We start from the raw sequence: 20,172 nt of genomic DNA, 5'->3' as shown, positions 1-20,172 counted from the left end.
TGATTTCAGACTAGGTATATATGTCGAGGTTTCCTCAAGATGATTTCCTTCACCATAGTGTCCAAGATATGTATGTATACTTAGAAAGTACATACAAACTTTAGAAAAGTTGCATTGGTACTTGCCTGAACTGGAATCGAACCCACACCCTCATACTCAAGAGGTCGGTTCTTTACCCACTGGGCCACCAATAAGTCGATGAGCCACCACGACTTTACTTGTGCAGAAAGAAATTTATACACTGTGGTTATTATTCATTCAATTTAATGTCAATGTCATTGCAACAATTGTCAATGGAATTTTATCGGCATTCACTAGCATCGTCGGCTGGCTGTCATCGAATTACCACTTCAACGGTTGAAAATTGTTTCACATCGTCACATTTTTACGAAAAATACATTCCTAGTTTAATAATCATCTAGTTTACGCATTTCAAATATGGAAGTAACGGACGAGAACTTGGCCACTCTGGCGAATTATCTGCAACAAACGTTGAACCCAGACACTAACATAAGGCGACCGGGTAAATAGTCTTTGTTTTTCTCCTAACCAATAATTTATTTCAAACCTGTCAGTATTTTTTTATTCAGTGGAAATTTGCCGGACAAAAAGATATTCAAACAAATATAATCATGCCTCTTTGTAAATCAATGAATATAGATAACCTTGCAATGTCTAGTAGTTAGACATAATCCTTAATATTAATTTGAGCTTACAGTTGGGTTTACAATGTCTCTTACACAATGTTATTCAATTTAGAGACTGCTACCAATGATACAAGTTATCTGTACATGTTGAATATTGGTAAGGCTAAATAGGTAAAACTACTTGACCTCATGCTGGTGTGATCATAAGTTTTATAAATACATATGACAAAGTATTGAGTTTCACAAAGTCATACACCGCACTACTATTGTAATAGATCTTATATTGCATATTATGTGGTAAGAGGCCAAAAAAACTTTCTGTTACATACAACTTCATTGTAAAACATTAAAACCAATTTATTGAATTTGGTGTATTGAAGACTGAGTCTTATTTTCATTCTGGTTTGCCAGTAGAAATGATTTTTAATACTTTATGCACACAATGAACAATGGTGGACTTAATGCCTTAGGTGTTTTCAACCAGTCTACCTTTTTTATTTACACTTTTTTTTTAATTTTCTACATTGTCTTCTGCCATTGCTGTGCAGCATACAACCTTTTTTTAATTCTTGATAAAAAGGTTTTTATAATTTGAATTTCAATGGTATCTAAATGTATGGTTTACTAGCTAATACAATCAGTATAATGCAGATTCATTTACTGTAATTTTCACCTTTTACAGCTGAAAAATTCCTGGAGAGTGTAGAAGTGAACCAGAACTATGCCATACTGTTGTTGCACCTTATTGACAAAGAAACTGTGGATCTTACCATCAGGGTTGCTGCTGCAATTGCCTTCAAAAACTACATTAAGAGAAACTGGCCTGTTGTAAGTATTAAAGCATGTAAGATGGATAAATAATCTGGGCCTCTTCACTCACGGTTGGTTAGCCTCATTGTAAGTTATTAATAGTGTTATCGAAACGGTGACGAACTACATGTAACTTTAATGCATATTGTAACACCCAGACCAGGGCCAACAAGCATGCTCATCACACAAATGTCGACCAAACCGGGAATCGAACCAGGGACCTCAGGTTTGGCAGTCTGGCAATGTGACCATTGCACCATTGATATCATTTTCAGAAATAGATTTTGTTCCACACTACGCATTCACAGTGTTGAATTCATCCATACCTCTAAACAAAACATATTATTTAACAGGAAGAAGATGGCGCTGACCGCATCCATGCATCAGATAGGGCTACGATCAAGACCCTCATTGTATCCTTGATGCTCAAGTCTCCTGAAGCCATACAGAGGCAGTTCAGCGATGCCGTATCCATCATTGGCAAGTGTGACTTCCCAGAGAAGTGGCCGAGCCTCATACCAGAAATGGTTGAGAAGTTTGCTACTGGTAAGTGATATTTTATAAATAAAATAAATTGATTATTACTTCACTTTGTACATAATTTTAAAAAGTAAAGTAAAGTCTGCATAATTCTAAAAAGTGGTGATGTTTTGCCCAAACTAGTCTATGTCTCATGGGCTTTACAGTGTTAATTATAATACTCATAGTATAATATTGAAAGTTACAATAATTAAGAACATTATATTGGGACCATAAAGCGAAAGCTCTATAGTTACCGTAACTCGTTTGTTTGTAGGTGATTTCCATGTGATCAATGGAGTGTTGAGGACGGCACACTCCCTGTTCAAGCGCTATCGATACGAGTTCAAATCACAGAAGCTCTGGGAAGAAATAAAACATGTGCTCGAAAACTTTGCAAAACCTCTCACAGACTTGTTTGTCGTAAGTATTCTTAGGGTGCATCTACACTGTGCAAGCAGCCCGCGCATGTTGAGGCACATGCAGGTTAAATGCATTTAAAAAAAGTACGGGTCCAGCAACTTGCGCATGTACCAAAGCATAGTACTCACCCGCGGGCTCTGATTAATTTGATGTTTACGAAATACGATTAGAGATTCTGAAAGATATGACTTCTTATGCATAAACCTAAAGCTGACTATAACTGTCCTTTTACAATCTCCTATTGAAAATCCAGTATATCTGGGTTGATGCTTGGCTATTTCGGACGTAGTCCAGATTACCTCAAAATGTTTTCCATCACCTTTAATCAGCCATTGGTGTACAAGATATACTTAGAAATTACACACAGACAATGGTTTCTTAACATTAAGTTACCAGTGGTTTCACCCGCATCCCGTAGCCTGTAGACTTCCTCGATAAATGGGCTATCTAACACTGAAATAATTTTTCAAATCAAACCTATAGTTCCTGAGAGGAAACAAACAACTGTATAATCTCTTAAGCTTTATAATATAAGTAATAATAGATATCATTTAATTTCACAGGCCACAATAGATTTGACGACAAAACATGCGGACAACCCGCAAGCTTTGCGAGTTATCTACGGGTCTCTCGTACTTATATGCAAAGTGTTTTACTCACTGAACTATCAAGATTTGCCCGAGTTCTTTGAAGACAACATGCCTATTTGGATGCCGAATCTACTCAACCTCTTACAAGTTAAAGTCCCGTGTTTAGAGACGGATGTAAGTATACTTTTTTGTATTTGCATTTACATCTTAAAGTTCAAAAAAACTACTTCAATAAAATACCTCTCAAACCTTCTCCTGAGGCTGCCAAATACTAAGCTGAAAACCGCTAGAAATTCGGTTCAGCCAAACTTGAGATAATCGCGCACAAACATACTTACATAAAGGTCAAACTGAGAACCTTTGAATTCTGTTATTTACCTGGTAAGTAATGATGTTGCTAGGCTGTCTTAGATTAAATTGTAAGTTCTGCTTAACAAGTGGCATAGTTACTCTAAGTTAACAATGTTAATTTCCCTCATGGATATAAATGTACTAAGTAGGAACATGGCCCACTGAAATAGAAACAAGAGTGACGGAATCAAGTAAGACGCAGTGCGCCATAAAGTTTGACGAAAGCACTTAATTTTTACACTGAATATCAAAAAAAGGTTGGCACCTACCAATATAATAATAGCTTTGCTATTTCTCCACCACCCAAAGGTAGTCTGGGAGAAAGTATGTCTGCCGTTGTATAAAATGTGCAAAAAGTATTTTCTATACTAATATTATAAAGAGAAAAACTTTGTTTGTTTGTTTGGTTGTAATGGATAAACTCAAAAATTACTAGACCGATTTTAAATATTCTTTCACCATTAGAAAGCTATATTATCTGCGAGTAACATAGGCTATATTTTATCCCGGTGCGGGCAGTAGCTCCCACGGGACGCGGGTGAAACCGCGGGAAAACGGCTAGTAATAAATAAAACTACATTTTTACTTCTATTTTTATTTAATCATTTACTTATTCTTGAACATATTAATTGCATTTTTAAATATTAAATATAAAAATAAAAAACATTTAAAAATATAAAAAATAGGTTGCCACCGATATCGGGCACAGGGTCCAAGGGACCGGTGGTTAGGGTCCCAGAGACAGAAACCTCCTCACAATACGTGCCGTATCAAGGAGTACTGCCTTCTGAATCAGTCCCTTGATCCAGTCGACCAACGCGAGCCTCCTGAGGTGTTCGTCGAGGCTCTTGGCTATTAAACCATTGGCCGTAACGACAATCGGCACAATAACAGCCGTGTCGACACTCCACCTATTTTTATTTTATTGTTTACATTTTCTTGTCTTGTACATAGGATGACGATGAGAAGCCCGGCGTTATGGAGCAGCTTCGTACCGAAGTTTGTGAGTGTGCGGCCTTGTATGCGCTTAAGTACGAGGAAGAATTTGGTCCTCACGCGCCGTCTTTCGTGACCAGCGTGTGGACGGTATTGTTGGCTACTGGACCACAGCCCAAGTATGATGCGGTTAGTATTCTAAACATTTGAAAACTCAAAAAAAAAACTCAGTTTTTTTTTATTTCAACTATTTGAAATATATATATATTTTTTTTTCAAATAGTTGAAATCATATATAGTTAAAAAAAAAAAACTCAATCAGTAGGCCTATGCCTATGAAAGCTCTTTCGAAACGTCAAAGTCAGTTGCACGGTTCCAAAGAGGTCTCATGGAGAAGAACCGGCAAGAAACTGCATGGACACTCTTTTTAAAAGAAAATAAAATTAATTACATATACAGTTTTCTATCTAGTCCTGATGTCTACCCATATCCAAATACAAATTCTTGATTAGATTATTTTAAAAAGTTATAGAAAAAACGAAAAACACGCTTTTATCAATCTTATTATTTTTTTTATTAATTGGATTTGTAATGCAGTTTCTTAGGTAGTCGTAAAATTTCATAATTTCAAAATTTCATCCTATTCGAAGACGCTCAAATTAAGATTCCAAGATTATAATCATTTAAGAATTGTAAAGAAGTATGTCCATTGTCCATTTTTCACCTTTAGACATTTAAATTGTTCAACTTTCAAGTTGCTTAACCTCAACTGTTATTAAAAACTTGACGTTTCTTTTTAATTTGCTCAAAATATTCTTTCGTCTAAGACTCCTGAAAACCGCTGGTGTTCCCTGGAGACAACCAGTTCTTTAAAATATCACTTTTGAAGTGTAAACATAGCTTTTTTATTCACATTCACAGTTATATACAGTTTATATAAATTAATATTTCTATTTTTCTGCAGTTGGTATCGAACGCGCTGACCTTCCTTGCCAAGATAGCTGAGAAAAATAATTACAAAAGCTTGTTCGAAGACCCAGCTACACTCAGCAGTATCTGTGAAAAAGTTGTCATACCCAACATGGAGTTCAGAGGTAAATCCTAACTAATATTATAAATGTGAAAGTAACTCTGTCTGTCTGTCTGTCTGTCTTTTCTTCACGCCTAAACTACTGAACCGATTTGTGTGAAATTTGGTACAGACATAGTTTGGAACTTGAGAAAGGACATAGGATAGTTTTTATAACAAAAAATTATAAAATAAAATTTATTCAAAAATTGGTCAAACCAAAAATCTGCCGGATGTGACTATTCTTTTTTGTACTAAAACACAACAAAATAAAAATATACGTATTAGGGTGCGTCCACATCTGGCGAATGCGCAGCACGCGAGCCGATCGCGAGCTGTCCGCGAGCTGCGCGCGTGCAGTCACTGCAATAGTTCGGTGCGCCTCTTTAGCGCAACTCACGCAAGGCTCGTATAGAGCGCGCGATCTGCGCGCAATCAGTTCTCGCCCTTACAGTTCCGTATATTGGCTCAGTACTATCGAAGACGAACAAAAATGCACGCGCGCAGCTCGCGGACAGCTCGCGATCGGCTCGCGTGCTGCGCATTCGCGGCGCATTCGCCAGATGTGGACGCACCCTTATAAAACTTATCTAAATATAAGTTGACAAAGTTTGCACACTGAATAAAATTCCTGTATATAGCAATCTATAAAGAGCTTAAAATGATTGGGTTTAACACATTATTTGTTTTATTACAAGCTTTTATTTAACTTGCAATGTATGTATGTACATAACTATGTGTGTTCGGGTGGAATTTTACAAGTTAATTTTAAGGCACTTGCCCTCAACCGATTGAGCTGATATTTTGCATACATGTTTAGTTTGGATGACAATGCATGTTAAGCTATGTGACGTCATCCTAAATCCAACATGGCTAAATATACAAGATGGCGGACTAGTTATTTTTAAGGTACCTATTACCTATACAAGCTGTTGATTTGCATCCGTGCCATAGTCAAGGACGTAATTATACTAATGATTCTCAACCCAAATCAACAAAAAAATTGGTACGTTTCGTTTTTTTTTTTTTTTTGGAATTCCGTCAATGTCCTCTAGCCGTATTTGAATTATGCGCGTGTGTTACTGGCCTTAAAACCGTGCTGCGCCCTCACACAAACGCAAAAACAAAGCATACGCAACGATTATTCATAAATTTCATTCATAAAATTGGATTACTTCTGAAATACTACGACATTACAATGACAAAAAAAGCAGTGCATTAGCTATTTCCCGTCTACTGTAATTCCAATCGATTATTTACGTATTTTATGTCCTCCTCCTGAAGTATGACACAAATGCAAATCAACACCTTTTATATTTAACAGAGTCAGACATGGAGTTATTCGAGGACAACCCCGAAGAGTACGTGCGGCGGGACATCGAAGGCTCGGACGTGGACACTCGCCGCCGAGCCGCCTGCGACCTCGTGCGGACGCTCGCCGCCAGCTACGAGGACAAGATGATGAACATCTTCGGACAGTATGTGCAGGTAAGCATATGCCAGGGTATGTTCTTGGGAATTTGTGATAGGAGCGCATGTGTTGATGTCAGTTTCATTAGAAAAATTGGGGAAATTACAGAGAGAAGTGAAGAGTTCGTTTCACAAATTAAATTGATTATCTTGTCCAGCTCATGTTAGCCAAGTACGCGGAGTGCGGCGCATCAGCTTGGCGCGGCAAAGACGCGGCCATGTACCTCGTGACGTCACTGGCGTCCCGCGGCAGCACGCAGGCGGCCGGCGTCACGCGCGCCTCGCCGCTCGTCGACCTCGCGCAGTTCGCGACCACCCATGTACTGCCCGAGCTGCAGCGACCTGACGGTGAGCATATCGTACTGTCATGTACCTCGTGACGTCACTGGCGTCCCGCGGCAGCACGCAGGCGGCCGGCGTCACGCGCGCCTCGCCGCTCGTCGACCTCGCGCAGTTCGCGACCACCCATGTACTGCCCGAGCTGCAGCGACCTGACGGTGAGCATATCGTACTGCCATGTACCTCGTGACGTCACTGGCGTCCCGCGGCAGCACGCAGGCGGCCGGCGTCACGCGCGCCTCGCCGCTCGTCGACCTCGCGCAGTTCGCGACCACCCATGTACTGCCCGAGCTGCAGCGACCTGACGGTGAGCATATCGTACTGTCATGTACCTCGTGACGTCACTGGCGTCCCGCGGCAGCACGCAGGCGGCCGGCGTCACGTAAAACGACCATCATCATCCTCCGAGCCTTTTCCCAATCATGTTGGGGTCGGCTTCCAGTCTAACCGGATTCAGCTGAGTACCAGTGCTTTACAAGAAGCGACTGCCTATCTGACCTCCTCAACCCAGTTACCCGGGCAACCCGTTACCCCTTGGTTAGACTGGTGTCAGACTTACTGGCTTCTGACTACCCGTAACGACTGCCAAGGATGTTCAATGACAGCCGGGACCTACAGTTTAACGTGCCATCCGAAACACTGCCAATGGTGTCTAAGATACACTTAGAAAGTACATACAAACTTAGAAAAGTTGCATTGGTACTTGCCTGACCTGGGATCGAACCCGCGCCCTCACACTTGAGAGGTTGGTCCTTTATCCACTAGGTCACCACGACTTTTTCACGTAAAACGACCATTTTAACATATTTATAAGGAGAAGAACTTATATGAACGTTATTGTTACAGTAAACGAGTTGCCCGTACTAAAGGCAGACGCCATAAAGTACGTCATGACGTTCCGTTCTCTGCTGCCCAAGGATCTCATCATTGCTTCAGTACCTTTATTGGTAAGTTTGTATTGTAGAAATAACTTGAGCCCGGGGCATCATCATTAAGCGTGACAAATGATCAGTAGTATTTAGTGCATTTTTTAGCTAAAATAATGGACACATATTTTATATTTTCTCTCACAAACCAATAACAACGAAGATGCGACATAACATGATTAAATTTTTTGTGTCGTCACGCCTATTTAAGCCGATTTCGACCACGGCGGCTGTTCTCATTTAAGGAGACCAGCCAGCTGCGCAGGACATATTATAGTGCACGAGCATTTGCGCAGACACAGGTGCACTCACTATTCCTTTACTCTCATAGCCCGATGGGACGGCAATCCGACACGACCGGAGACAGATCAGGCGCAGGACCGACATTAACGTGCTCTCCGATGCACGGGTGAATCAATCACCAACTTCCAGACTACGGGCTGCTTTGTGAAAGTCTTAGAAAACCCATAAAGCGATTTTACCGACCCGGTAATCAAACCCGTCTCGGGTTTGCACAGCAGCCGCGCTTACGACCACTAGACTAACCAGGCAGTCGACGATTTAGGCTGCGTTTCCACTGAGGCGGACACGCGCGGATCGGAGAGGAGACGTGTGGGGATGGACCAATCACATTAAATGCAAAAGACGAGATGTGGATTTCATGTAATGTGATTGGTCCATCCCCACACGTCTCCTCTCCGCTCCGCGCGTCTCCGCCTCAATTGAATGAAACGCAGCTTTAAGCCTAGTACGGAAGCTAATAAAAGTTGAATTTGTTGAGATATCGCACGTGCGCGGCCGCGGCGTGGTGCAGACGTACGGCGCGTGTGCGCTGGAGAAGCTGATCGCGGGCGGCATGCTGCAGCGAGCCGCGCTGCAGCCGCACGCCGCCGCGCTGCTCGCCGCGCTGTTCCACGCGCTCGGCGAGGCGGCCGACCCGCAGCACCACAACGAGTACGTCATGAAAGGTATACTGTTACAGCCTTTTTATCGTCCCACTGCTGGGCTGCGGCCTCCTCTCACACGGAGAAGGATTGAGCATTAATCACCACGCTTGCTCAATGCGGGTTGATGATTTCAGACTATATAGTCCAGGTTTCCTCAAGATGTTTTCCTTCGCCTTTTTTATCCGCCATTGGTGTCTAAGATATACTTAGAAAGTACATACAAACTTAAAAAAGTTACATTGGTACTTGCCTGATCTGGAATCGAACCCACGCCCTCATACTCGGGAGGTTGGTTCTTTGCCCACTAGGCCACCACGACGAAAAAGTCGAAAGGTATACATGGAGAACATAATGTTCATGTACGGTAGTGAAGCTGGTGGCGGGCGGCATACCCTGAAGACTGTATCATCATCATCCTCCTCCGAGCCTTTTTCCCAACTATGTTGGGGTCGGCTTCCAGTCTAACCGGATTCAGCTGAGTACCAGTGCTTTTCAAGAAGCTACTGCCTATCTGACCTCCTCAACCCAGTTACCCGGGCAACCCAATACCTCTTGTTTAGACTGGTGTCAGACTTACTGGCTTCTGACTACCCGTAACGACTGTCAAGGATGTTCAATGACAGCCGGGACCTACAGTTTCATCCGAAACACAGCCAATGGTGTCTAAGTTATACTTAGAAAGTACATACAAACTTAGAAAAGTTGCATTGGTACTTACCTGACCTGGGATCGAACCCTCATACTTGAGAGGTTGGTCCTTTACCCACTAGGCCACCACGACTTTTTATACAATGCAAATGATGCTAATAATAACGTTTTATGTTCCATAAACACACAAAACCAATTCTAGACTACACACAATTAATAATAGTTGTTATTTTCTTGGCAGCGGTACTCCGTACACTCTCGTGTCTACAAGACGGCTCGCTGTCTTACTTGGGCGATGCGCTGCCGAAACTTGCCCATATGCTGTCAGTTGTCGCCAAGAATCCTTGCAAGCCACACTTCAACCATTATTTGTTCGAGACTCTATCGCTCGCTGTGTCGTGAGTATATTCTTTAATGTATACAGCTGCCCCCCACGTCCGATAACCGGTGACCGATTTTTTGTAGGAGAAAAATAGAACACACTCATAGCAATAATGCAAGGCACACAAAGGTCTTACAAAATATCGGTCAGAAAATCCTAGTCCGGATGTGCTACAGAAAATCGGTCCGACAAAAAGTCTGACGTGTGCGGGCAGCCTACTACTAAATTAATAATAATATGACAAGGCTCTAAAACTACTGAATCGATTAGGATAATTATTTCACTGTTATGAAGGTAGACTATTCCCGAGTAACATAGGCTAAATTTTGTACGTGAACGGGAAGAAGTTCCCCGGGACGCGAGTAAAACCACGGAGTAACAGTTACTATAGAAGAGCACTGCAACTAGAAGATTTTCTGTTCGGTGTTCTGGAAATCGGACGGATTTGTAATATTGTTTCAGTGTAGACATCCCATTTTTTAGATTAGAGGAAGGTTACTTTTCTTTTCTTTTCGGGTGCGCGAAGTAGTTTCATCGCGGGTGAAACCGCTGGTAAAAGCTAGTATATTAATAAACGCCTAGATCTGCATGATGTCTGACTACATATCGACAGGTCTTGATAACATCTTTCTTTTTTTGCTTTGAAATGTATTAATTCGAATGTTTTATTGCAGTTTGGTGACGAAATCAAATCCTGACGCTATATCAGCTTTCGAAGATGCTCTGTTCCCGATATTCCAAGAGATCCTTCAGAATGATGTACAAGGTATGTTTCTGAAGTTAACTAGTACGAAATTCTGCCTCCATTATTGGATGCGCTGTATATGAGAAAAGGTTAATTTTCTATACAGGAATGAATTTTAAGCAGTGCGCAAAAAAAAAACTGGTGGTCCAGAATCGTTAACAGAACATATCTGCATCATCAGTAAAAAAAAATTTTTCATTCTTTTGGCCGCCCTAAAATCAGCAAATTATGGATACCAACTATTCTTACACGCTGCTCCAAGCAGCGCTCGCGTCAGTAAACCGGTTTCGCGTTGCCGTCCCGTGCCTACTATGACGACTGTGGCCGTACTATCGGTTACAAAATAAACATCTTTCGATATCAATAACTTTTCTTTTTTGTACTAAAACACTACAAAATAAAAATATACGTATCTATAAAACTTATTTAACTATAAGTTGACAAAGTTTGCGCACTGGATAAAATTCATTCCTGTATAGCTTATAGAAAATTTAATATTAGGTCGACAATAAAAACAAAACGTGACCTCAGACACTGTTATTGACATCTTCACAACAGCACATTTGTTAACAGACTTTATTCGATTTACTAAGCTATGGTGAAACTTTACCGTAACGAGAGCCGTGACACTTTATGTTTCCTAAAAATATTAATCAGGAAGTCCACTAGTAAGCTTTCGTTTAAAAATACCGTGCGGAAGTATTTTTTTAATAAGTTGTTAGCAGAATCATCATTATAATAATTCATTGGTATAATACTGGGTGTACGAAAAGTCCACTGAAATTTAAATTTCGAATAAAATTCAAATGTTGCACGGGGTGCGGGGGTAGCACCAACGGTCTGTCGGAATTCATTCGCCATGGAACGTTTTACCGGAGCTGACCGTGCTTTTTGTGTGCGTGAGTTTTATCACAACAGCGACTCGCGCATGTCTCAAGCAAGCTCCCCGCGTCCTCTGTTGAGTGCGCGGGGGGCATGTTTATGTGTTTCTGCTACATGGACTGTGTAGACGCACCCTGACAGTCGTTGTGTGCGTGCATTCGTATTTGTATAACACCGCGGGTTACATGCCGTCATGTTGTTGCAGAGTTCATGCCCTACGTGTTCCAAATGCTGTCGTTACTGCTGGAGCTGCGCGGCGGCGGCGGCGGCGGTGGCGACGCGTACAGCGCGCTGCTGCCGTGCGTGGTGGCGCCCGCGCTGTGGGAGCGCCCCGCCAACGTGCGGCCGCTCGTGCGCCTGCTGTGTGCCTTCGTGGCGCACCGGCCCCAGCAGGTGCTCGCCTCCGGCCGCCTCGTGAGTACATACACACATACACTGTACTACTGCCGCCAACGTGCGGCCGCTCGTGCGCCTGCTGTGTGCCTTCGTGGCGCACCGGCCCCAGCAGGTGCTCGCCTCCGGCCGCCTCGTGAGTACATACACACATACACTGTACTACTGCCGCCAACGTGCGGCCGCTCGTGCGCCTGCTGTGTGCCTTCGTGGCGCACCGGCCCCAGCAGGTGCTCGCCTCCGGCCGCCTCGTGAGTACATACACACATACACTGTACTACTGCCGCCAACGTGCGGCCGCTCGTGCGCCTGCTGTGTGCCTTCGTGGCGCACCGGCCCCAGCAGGTGCTCGCCTCCGGCCGCCTCGTGAGTACATACACACATACACTGTACTACTGCCGCCAACGTGCGGCCGCTCGTGCGCCTGCTGTGTGCCTTCGTGGCGCACCGGCCCCAGCAGGTGCTCGCCTCCGGCCGCCTCGTGAGTACATACACACATACACTGTACTACTGCCGCCAACGTGCGGCCGCTCGTGCGCCTGCTGTGTGCCTTCGTGGCGCACCGGCCCCAGCAGGTGCTCGCCTCCGGCCGCCTCGTGAGTACATACACACATACACTGTACTACTGCCGCCAACGTGCGGCCGCTCGTGCGCCTGCTGTGTGCCTTCGTGGCGCACCGGCCCCAGCAGGTGCTCGCCTCCGGCCGCCTCGTGAGTACATACACACATACACTGTACTACTGCCGCCAACGTGCGGCCGCTCGTGCGCCTGCTGTGTGCCTTCGTGGCGCACCGGCCCCAGCAGGTGCTCGCCTCCGGCCGCCTCGTGAGTACATACACACATACACTGTACTACTGCCGCCAACGTGCGGCCGCTCGTGCGCCTGCTGTGTGCCTTCGTGGCGCACCGGCCCCAGCAGGTGCTCGCCTCCGGCCGCCTCGTGAGTACATACACACATACACTGTACTACTGCCGCCAACGTGCGGCCGCTCGTGCGCCTGCTGTGTGCCTTCGTGGCGCACCGGCCCCAGCAGGTGCTCGCCTCCGGCCGCCTCGTGAGTACATACACACATACACTGTACTACTGCCGCCAACGTGCGGCCGCTCGTGCGCCTGCTGTGTGCCTTCGTGGCGCACCGGCCCCAGCAGGTGCTCGCCTCCGGCCGCCTCGTGAGTACATACACACATACACTGTACTACTGCCGCCAACGTGCGGCCGCTCGTGCGCCTGCTGTGTGCCTTCGTGGCGCACCGGCCCCAGCAGGTGCTCGCCTCCGGCCGCCTCGTGAGTACATACACACATACACTGTACTACTGCCGCCAACGTGCGGCCGCTCGTGCGCCTGCTGTGTGCCTTCGTGGCGCACCGGCCCCAGCAGGTGCTCGCCTCCGGCCGCCTCGTGAGTACATACACACATACACTGTACTACTGCCGCCAACGTGCGGCCGCTCGTGCGCCTGCTGTGTGCCTTCGTGGCAACCGGCCCCAGCAGGTGCTCGCCTCCGGCCGCCTCGTGAGTACATACACACATACACTGTACTACTGCCGCCAACGTGCGGCCGCTCGTGCGCCTGCTGTGTGCCTTCGTGGCGCACCGGCCCCAGCAGGTGCTCGCCTCCGGCCGCCTCGTGAGTACATACACACATACACTGTACTACTGCCGCCAACGTGCGGCCGCTCGTGCGCCTGCTGTGTGCCTTCGTGGCGCACCGGCCCCAGCAGGTGCTCGCCTCCGGCCGCCTCGTGAGTACATACACACATACACTGTACTACTGCCGCCAACGTGCGGCCGCTCGTGCGCCTGCTGTGTGCCTTCGTGGCGCACCGGCCCCAGCAGGTGCTCGCCTCCGGCCGCCTCGTGAGTACATACACACATACACTGTACTACTGCCGCCAACGTGCGGCCGCTCGTGCGCCTGCTGTGTGCCTTCGTGGCGCACCGGCCCCAGCAGGTGCTCGCCTCCGGCCGCCTCGTGAGTACATACACACATACACTGTACTACTGCCGCCAACGTGTCCTTGCAAAATGTTACCACAAAAACAACACGAAAAATAGTATAGCCAATTCTGGCTGTACGGAATACAAATCCAATAAAAGATAACTTATGCATGCCCAGGGGGTCTCCTTTTTAGACGTCTCGGAGAAAAAATATACTCTATTGTTTTCTAATAAAAAACAGACCAAAAGTTTTGTTCAAAAGTATTTTTCAACAAAACTGACCCCGATGTTATGATTTCAGAATGCAATGCTCGGAGTGTTCCAGAAGTTGATCGCTTCCAAAACGAATGACCATGAAGGATTCTATCTCATGCAGACTATGCTGTACAAGTTCGGAAAGTAAGTCACATCTCACTAAAACGCTCTCATTTTATCGTTAACGCATCCCATTTCACTTTTTCCAAAACCACTATCCTACTTCCGACTAATGTTAGGCCAACCTTACACTTGTAATTTTGCTTTAAACTACTCTATCATAATTCCCTTATAGTATTTTCTTAAAACTTTTTACAACTTACGTAATTTTTACGGAAGTAACTTGTGTAAAGTCGGGGTGGCATGAATTTTACTTAGGGCCTTATCATACTAGCGGATTGCGAGCGTCTTCAAAGTGGAACGGACGCGTAACGAATACGTTACGGGCGCGCAACGAACACGCCGCGCATGCGCAGCGAATTCATTACAGACGCGCAACATCACACAAACATAAATTCGTCGCACAAAGCAGTGTTTTGTTCGTTTGTAAAAAAACACAAAGTAGTCGCTCTCCGCCATTCGATTATTGTTTGAATCCATTTTGTTACTGAGTGTATTGTACGTCGTTAATTTGCTACAAACACGCGACGAAAACGTTGCGAATTTGCCGTACGTCCGCGACGTCTTCGCTGAGCAGCCGCAGCTTGTTCGCGTCGCATTCGCTACGCGCCCGCTCCGCTTTGAAGACGCTCGCAATCCGCTAGTATGATAAGGCCCTTATCATATTTTTATTATATAAGTAAATGTATATAAAAAATGAGATAACAAATTGGAAATATTTGCTTTGACAGAAGTTATAGGGACTTAAAAACAATTTTGAAGTAATGAAAAAACCTAAATGTACGTTGATTACAGCGAAGTGATGTCCCAATACACGAAGCAGATAATGACGCTGCTATTCCAGCGGTTATCGTCGTCTAAGACCACGAAGTATGTGCGCGGACTCATCGCCTTCCTCGGCTTCTACGCCGCGCATTTCGGCGCAGACCCACTCATTGACCTTGTCGACTCGGTACAAGCTGGGTAAGTAATTATTATTCTTTAATTTTTTTTGACTGCCTCGTTGGTCTAGTGGTCGCAAGTCCGGCTACTGTGCTCGAGGTCTCGGGTTCGATTCCCGGGTCGGGCCGAAATCGCTTTGTGGGTTTTCTTAAAAAACTTTCATGAGGCATTCCGTAGTCTGGAAGTTGGTGATTGATTCACCCGTGCATCGGAGAGCACGTAAATGTCGGTCCTGCGCCTGATCTCTCTCCGGTCGTGTCGGGTTACCGTCCCATCGGGCTATGAGAGTGAAGGAATAGTGAGTGCACCTGTGTCTGCGCAAATGCTCGTGCACTATAATATGTCCTGCGCAGCTGGCTGATCTCCTTAAGTGAAAACAGCCGCCATGGCCGAAATCGGCCGTGGACGCCATTATTATTATTCTTTGTTACACACTTAACAGTAAATACACAAGAATACAGGAAGGTTATGTACAACAGCGAGCTCAAACCACAATTGGGTTCTCTTACAGCCGACTTTAAAGCGATAGAGAAATTCAATAGAGGTAGGGTAAATGTGCAAATAACTATATGCCCTGAAGAGATACGAAAATTTACTAAATTATGTGACGATAAATGAAGAACCAATCAACCGATTTTGTGCAAACTTCACATAAACCATCTGCTGAATAGTCCGAAGAAAGCTTAAATATTTGGTTTGGATAAGTGAGACCGGCCGTGAGTTATAAAGTTACAAACGAAACGATTACGAAAAGTGTCATATACATAGATTATTATTTTTTAAATGTTTGTGTGTTTCATTCGCAGCATGTTCGGAATGTACGTGGAGCGAGTTTTAATCGCGGACCTACAACGTGTGAGCGGCGCTCTGGAACGTAAGGCGGCTGCTGTCGGCTGCGTCAAGCTGCTCACCGACAGCCAGCACTTCCTCACCGGCAACCTCGCGCCGCTGTGGCCGCGCCTGCTGCAGGTGACACACACATACATACACACACCCAGACACAAACGTACACACACCCAGACACATACGTACACACACCCAGACACATACGTACACACACACAGGCACATAGACATACACACAAACACATGCACACACACACACAAAAGCACGACACATCAAATGTAACGTAAGTCTCAATGCTCCGCTCATAAGAATATGTACAGAGATCAATAGCCTTTGTCATTTAGAAAAAATATCGAAATTCATGTTCGCTCCCTTAATCAATTTCGTAAAACAGTTTCAGATATATGAAAACACAACAATAGTCATTAATTCATTAAATTTTAATAGGCATACCTATATGATATTACGTTCTTGTTTTATTTTACTTAATTTTAAATTTAATTTTAATTATTATTCTTCTCAGTGTGCAAAGCAGAATTTTATAATAACTTTTCTTTTTATATATTTTATTGTTTGTAATGTAATTGGTGTGCCAATAATATAAAATATAAATAAATAGACACTACGTAATAAGCAGTTATTCAATGTTATACAATTGTTCCTTCTCAGGCGCTGATCTCGTTGTTCGAGCTGCCTACGGACGAGTCAGCGTTGCCGGACGACCACTTCATTGAAGTAGACGACACTCCCGGCTATCAGGCGCAGTACGCACAACTCACCTGCGCTAAGGGCGGCAGTGGGGACCCGCTCGCTGGTAAGACAAGCAAGCTTTTAACATACACCGTCGTACCACAAAAACTTTTAAACGTCAGTTTAACACTTGTCTAAAAAAATGTCAGATTATGACGTTGAAATAAGGTCCATTTTGCAGCCACACTTTTTTTAGACAAGAGTTTGACACATGTTTAAGTTTTTGTAGTAAGATCACATATGTTTATATATTTGAGATGCCAACAGTTTTTACATAATGTTCTTAAAAGTATTTAAATTTAATTTAATTTCAATTAAAAAAAAACATTGACACAATGCGACAATGCAGAAAAATAATATTAGAATTAGAGAAAGTGTTTATTTGTCGAAAAGTTCTTGTAAAAGCTGTTAACCCGTAGAGAACAAAATGGCTAGCGGAGATATCATAACCCAAAATCTCTTAAATAGCGCGCCAAAATGCGGGTGTTCGGGGGACGAGTAGTGTTTCTATCCCCGCCCTTACACCATGACGTATACTTACGCCATATATTACGAAACCTACAAGAAGGCGCCTTTTTTTTAACGACGTCAAAAATCATCAAATGACCCCGCCCGCTGTGGGTTAGCAGCGGTGAGGGAGTGTCAGACTCTTACTGACTAAAAACCGTCGTGTTCCGTCGTAGGCCTTTTATATACCAGGGCCTCGGTAACTCTTTCGAACAATCTCGCAGCCCCGGACAAGAAGGCGCCTGACCTACCATTTTAGAATATCTGCTATCTTTCCTTCCACCGTGCATTAAATTAATCAAAGTTGTTTGTTATCACAGACGTGGGTGACCCAGTGAACTACCTAGCTACGTCCCTGGGCGCTCTATCCCGTCAGTCCCCCGGCGTGCTGCCGCCGCGGCTGGCGGCGCTGGACGAGCCGCACCGCAACGCGCTGCACCACTACCTCGCCGCCTGTAGCGTGCAGCTCTGCTGATCACCAGACCTGATATACAACTTTTGTGTACACCGGGATTCATTAGCAGTTCACTCAACATTTTAACTGACTTAAAAAACAGATTCTCAGTTTGACCTGTTTGTAAAGTATTTGTTGAGTACTTCTTCTTAGTCGTATCCTGATGACTAAAATTCATAGTAAACAGTTGTTTTAGGAAAATTAATGTTTATGATGTCGGAGAACTTTCGCCTAGGCAAATATATAAAGCCTAATTCCGTATATAATAAACACACGAAAAGTGTCAATGAACTCCAATACATAGAAGGAATTAAAAGGTAAATCTAAAAGATTGGAAGACCTTATTAAATATCAAGATACATCAAACAGCCAAGTGATGCATCAATTAAGTACTACACAAAGATAATAAAAACCGGTGTACAAAGGTTGCAAAGTAAAAGTGATAAACATGAACGAATGTGTATATGTGAAACTAGTGTAAACTTCAAGACTGGACATTAAATAATGAAAGGAAGTATGACTGTTATTTGATACAATAATTACTGTTACTGGTATTTAGGGTGTGTTTACACGGTGCAAGTAGCTTGCGCGTGTTGAGGCAGATGCGCAAGTCACATGCATTTTAAAAACGTGCGACCAGCGACTCGCGCATGTACCAAAGCAAATACCCACCCGCGGGCTGTGTTGAGAGCGCGCGGGTCACTTGTGCATGTTAACTTGCTCCAGCTACATGCACCGTGTAGACGCACCCTTATATTGAATAAGGATAGTGTGATAGTGGACATGTGATGAACAAATATTATGTATAAGTGGTGATGAATAAATGTTATAAATATGATATGTGAATGTATTTGAGCTGGTTCTTGTATACAAAAAATGAATGCATTTATGTTACAATTTCTTGTTAGACGACTGTTTTTTCTTGTAGATATTTTGATAATGCACGCTAATATAACAAGACGTCTTAGTAAATCTATACTAATACTATAAAGAGGAAAAAGTTCAATTTTTGTTTGTTTGTATTGTATGTAATTAACTCAAAAACTACTGCACTAATTTGAAAAATTCTGTCACTGTTGGAAAGCTGCATTTTCGCCGAGTAACATAGGCATTGTAAGATTTATTTTGTCCCCTTACGTACAGTAGTACCCACGGGACGCGGGTGATACCGCGGGAAAATGGCTAGTCAAATATAAAAAGCTGATCTGATTTTGAATTGTTATCAACTTCCGCTTGTTTTACAATGTTTTTATATTCACTGTCAAAATAGGTTTGTTATAAGTAATTTACAATTACTTTATTTACTATTAATGTATGTTGTTTTAAGCTGCTGTATCTATTGTATGACTAAACTAGATGTAAAATTGTTTGAACACGATGTTGAAAGGGATCGGCGCTAAGCGTTCCGTGAATGTGTAACCGAGCAGTGATAAGTTAATGTATCATATTATGTGTATAAACATGCTTTTTGTCTATAAACAGATGTTTAATTTTTTATTAATTGTCCTGTTCATATGGTCGGATATATAGAAGACATCTAAATAACTGTTTGGTTTTTTATGCCATAAGGTTTCGAAACTGATCCGATTCAAAAACCCTATGGTTTAAAAACTTCAAAGTTTATTTTGACATGAGAACACCACACGTGCACGTAACACTAATTTGGGGCGCGCGATATAGAGTGTACATAAGGAAATACATGGGGGAGTACATAAAGTGAACATAAAGAAATACATAGGGAAGTTCATAGTGTACATAAGGTAATACATAGGGAAGTTCATAGTGTATATAAGGTAATACATAGGGAAGTTCATAGTGTATATAAGGTAATACATAGAGTGTACATAGGGGAGTACATAGAGTGTACATAGGGGAGTACATAGAGTGTACAATTGTACATAAGGAAATACATAGGGAAGTTCATAGTGTACATAAGGAAATACATAGGGGAGTACATAGAGTGTACATAAGGAAATATATAGGGGAGTACATAAGGAAATACATAGGGGAGTACATAGAGTGTACATAAGGAAATACATGGGGGAGTATATAGAGTGTACATAAGGAAAAACATGGGGGAGTACATAGAGTGTACATAAGGAAAAAATAGGGGAGTACATAGTGTACATAAGGAAATACATGGGGGAGTACATAGAGTGTACATAAGGAAATACATGGGGGAGTACATAGAGTGTACATAAGGAAAACATAGGGGAGTACATAGAGTGTACATAAGGAAATACATAGGGAAGTTCATAGTGTACATAAGGAAATACATGG

At 43.6% G+C, this 20,172-nt stretch overlaps 1 protein-coding gene across 1 annotated transcript; it reads left to right on the top strand.

Moving 5' to 3' along the window:
* The first annotated feature begins 321 nt into the window (after positions 1–321).
* LOC124641343 (exportin-2) lies at positions 322–19,371 on the top strand. Its single transcript, XM_047179400.1, has 19 exons — positions 322–523; positions 1,330–1,475; positions 1,811–2,003; positions 2,254–2,399; positions 2,963–3,163; positions 4,295–4,465; positions 5,241–5,370; positions 6,670–6,833; positions 6,974–7,163; positions 8,001–8,101; positions 8,862–9,048; positions 9,917–10,073; positions 10,732–10,823; positions 11,890–12,098; positions 14,320–14,417; positions 15,189–15,356; positions 16,142–16,304; positions 16,851–16,995; positions 17,759–19,371. Exons 1-19 carry the CDS (start codon positions 439–441, stop codon positions 17,911–17,913), a joined length of 2,901 nt encoding a protein of 966 aa, XP_047035356.1. The 5' UTR covers positions 322–438; the 3' UTR covers positions 17,914–19,371.
* The last annotated feature ends 801 nt before the right edge of the window (positions 19,372–20,172 follow it).

The sequence above is a fragment of the Helicoverpa zea genome, chromosome 22 (assembly GCF_022581195.2).
Source record: "Helicoverpa zea isolate HzStark_Cry1AcR chromosome 22, ilHelZeax1.1, whole genome shotgun sequence".
NCBI classification, from domain to species: domain Eukaryota; kingdom Metazoa; phylum Arthropoda; class Insecta; order Lepidoptera; family Noctuidae; genus Helicoverpa; species Helicoverpa zea.
The sequence above is the reverse complement of the archived record's forward strand: the minus strand, read 5'-3'. Positions and strand labels throughout refer to the sequence as shown.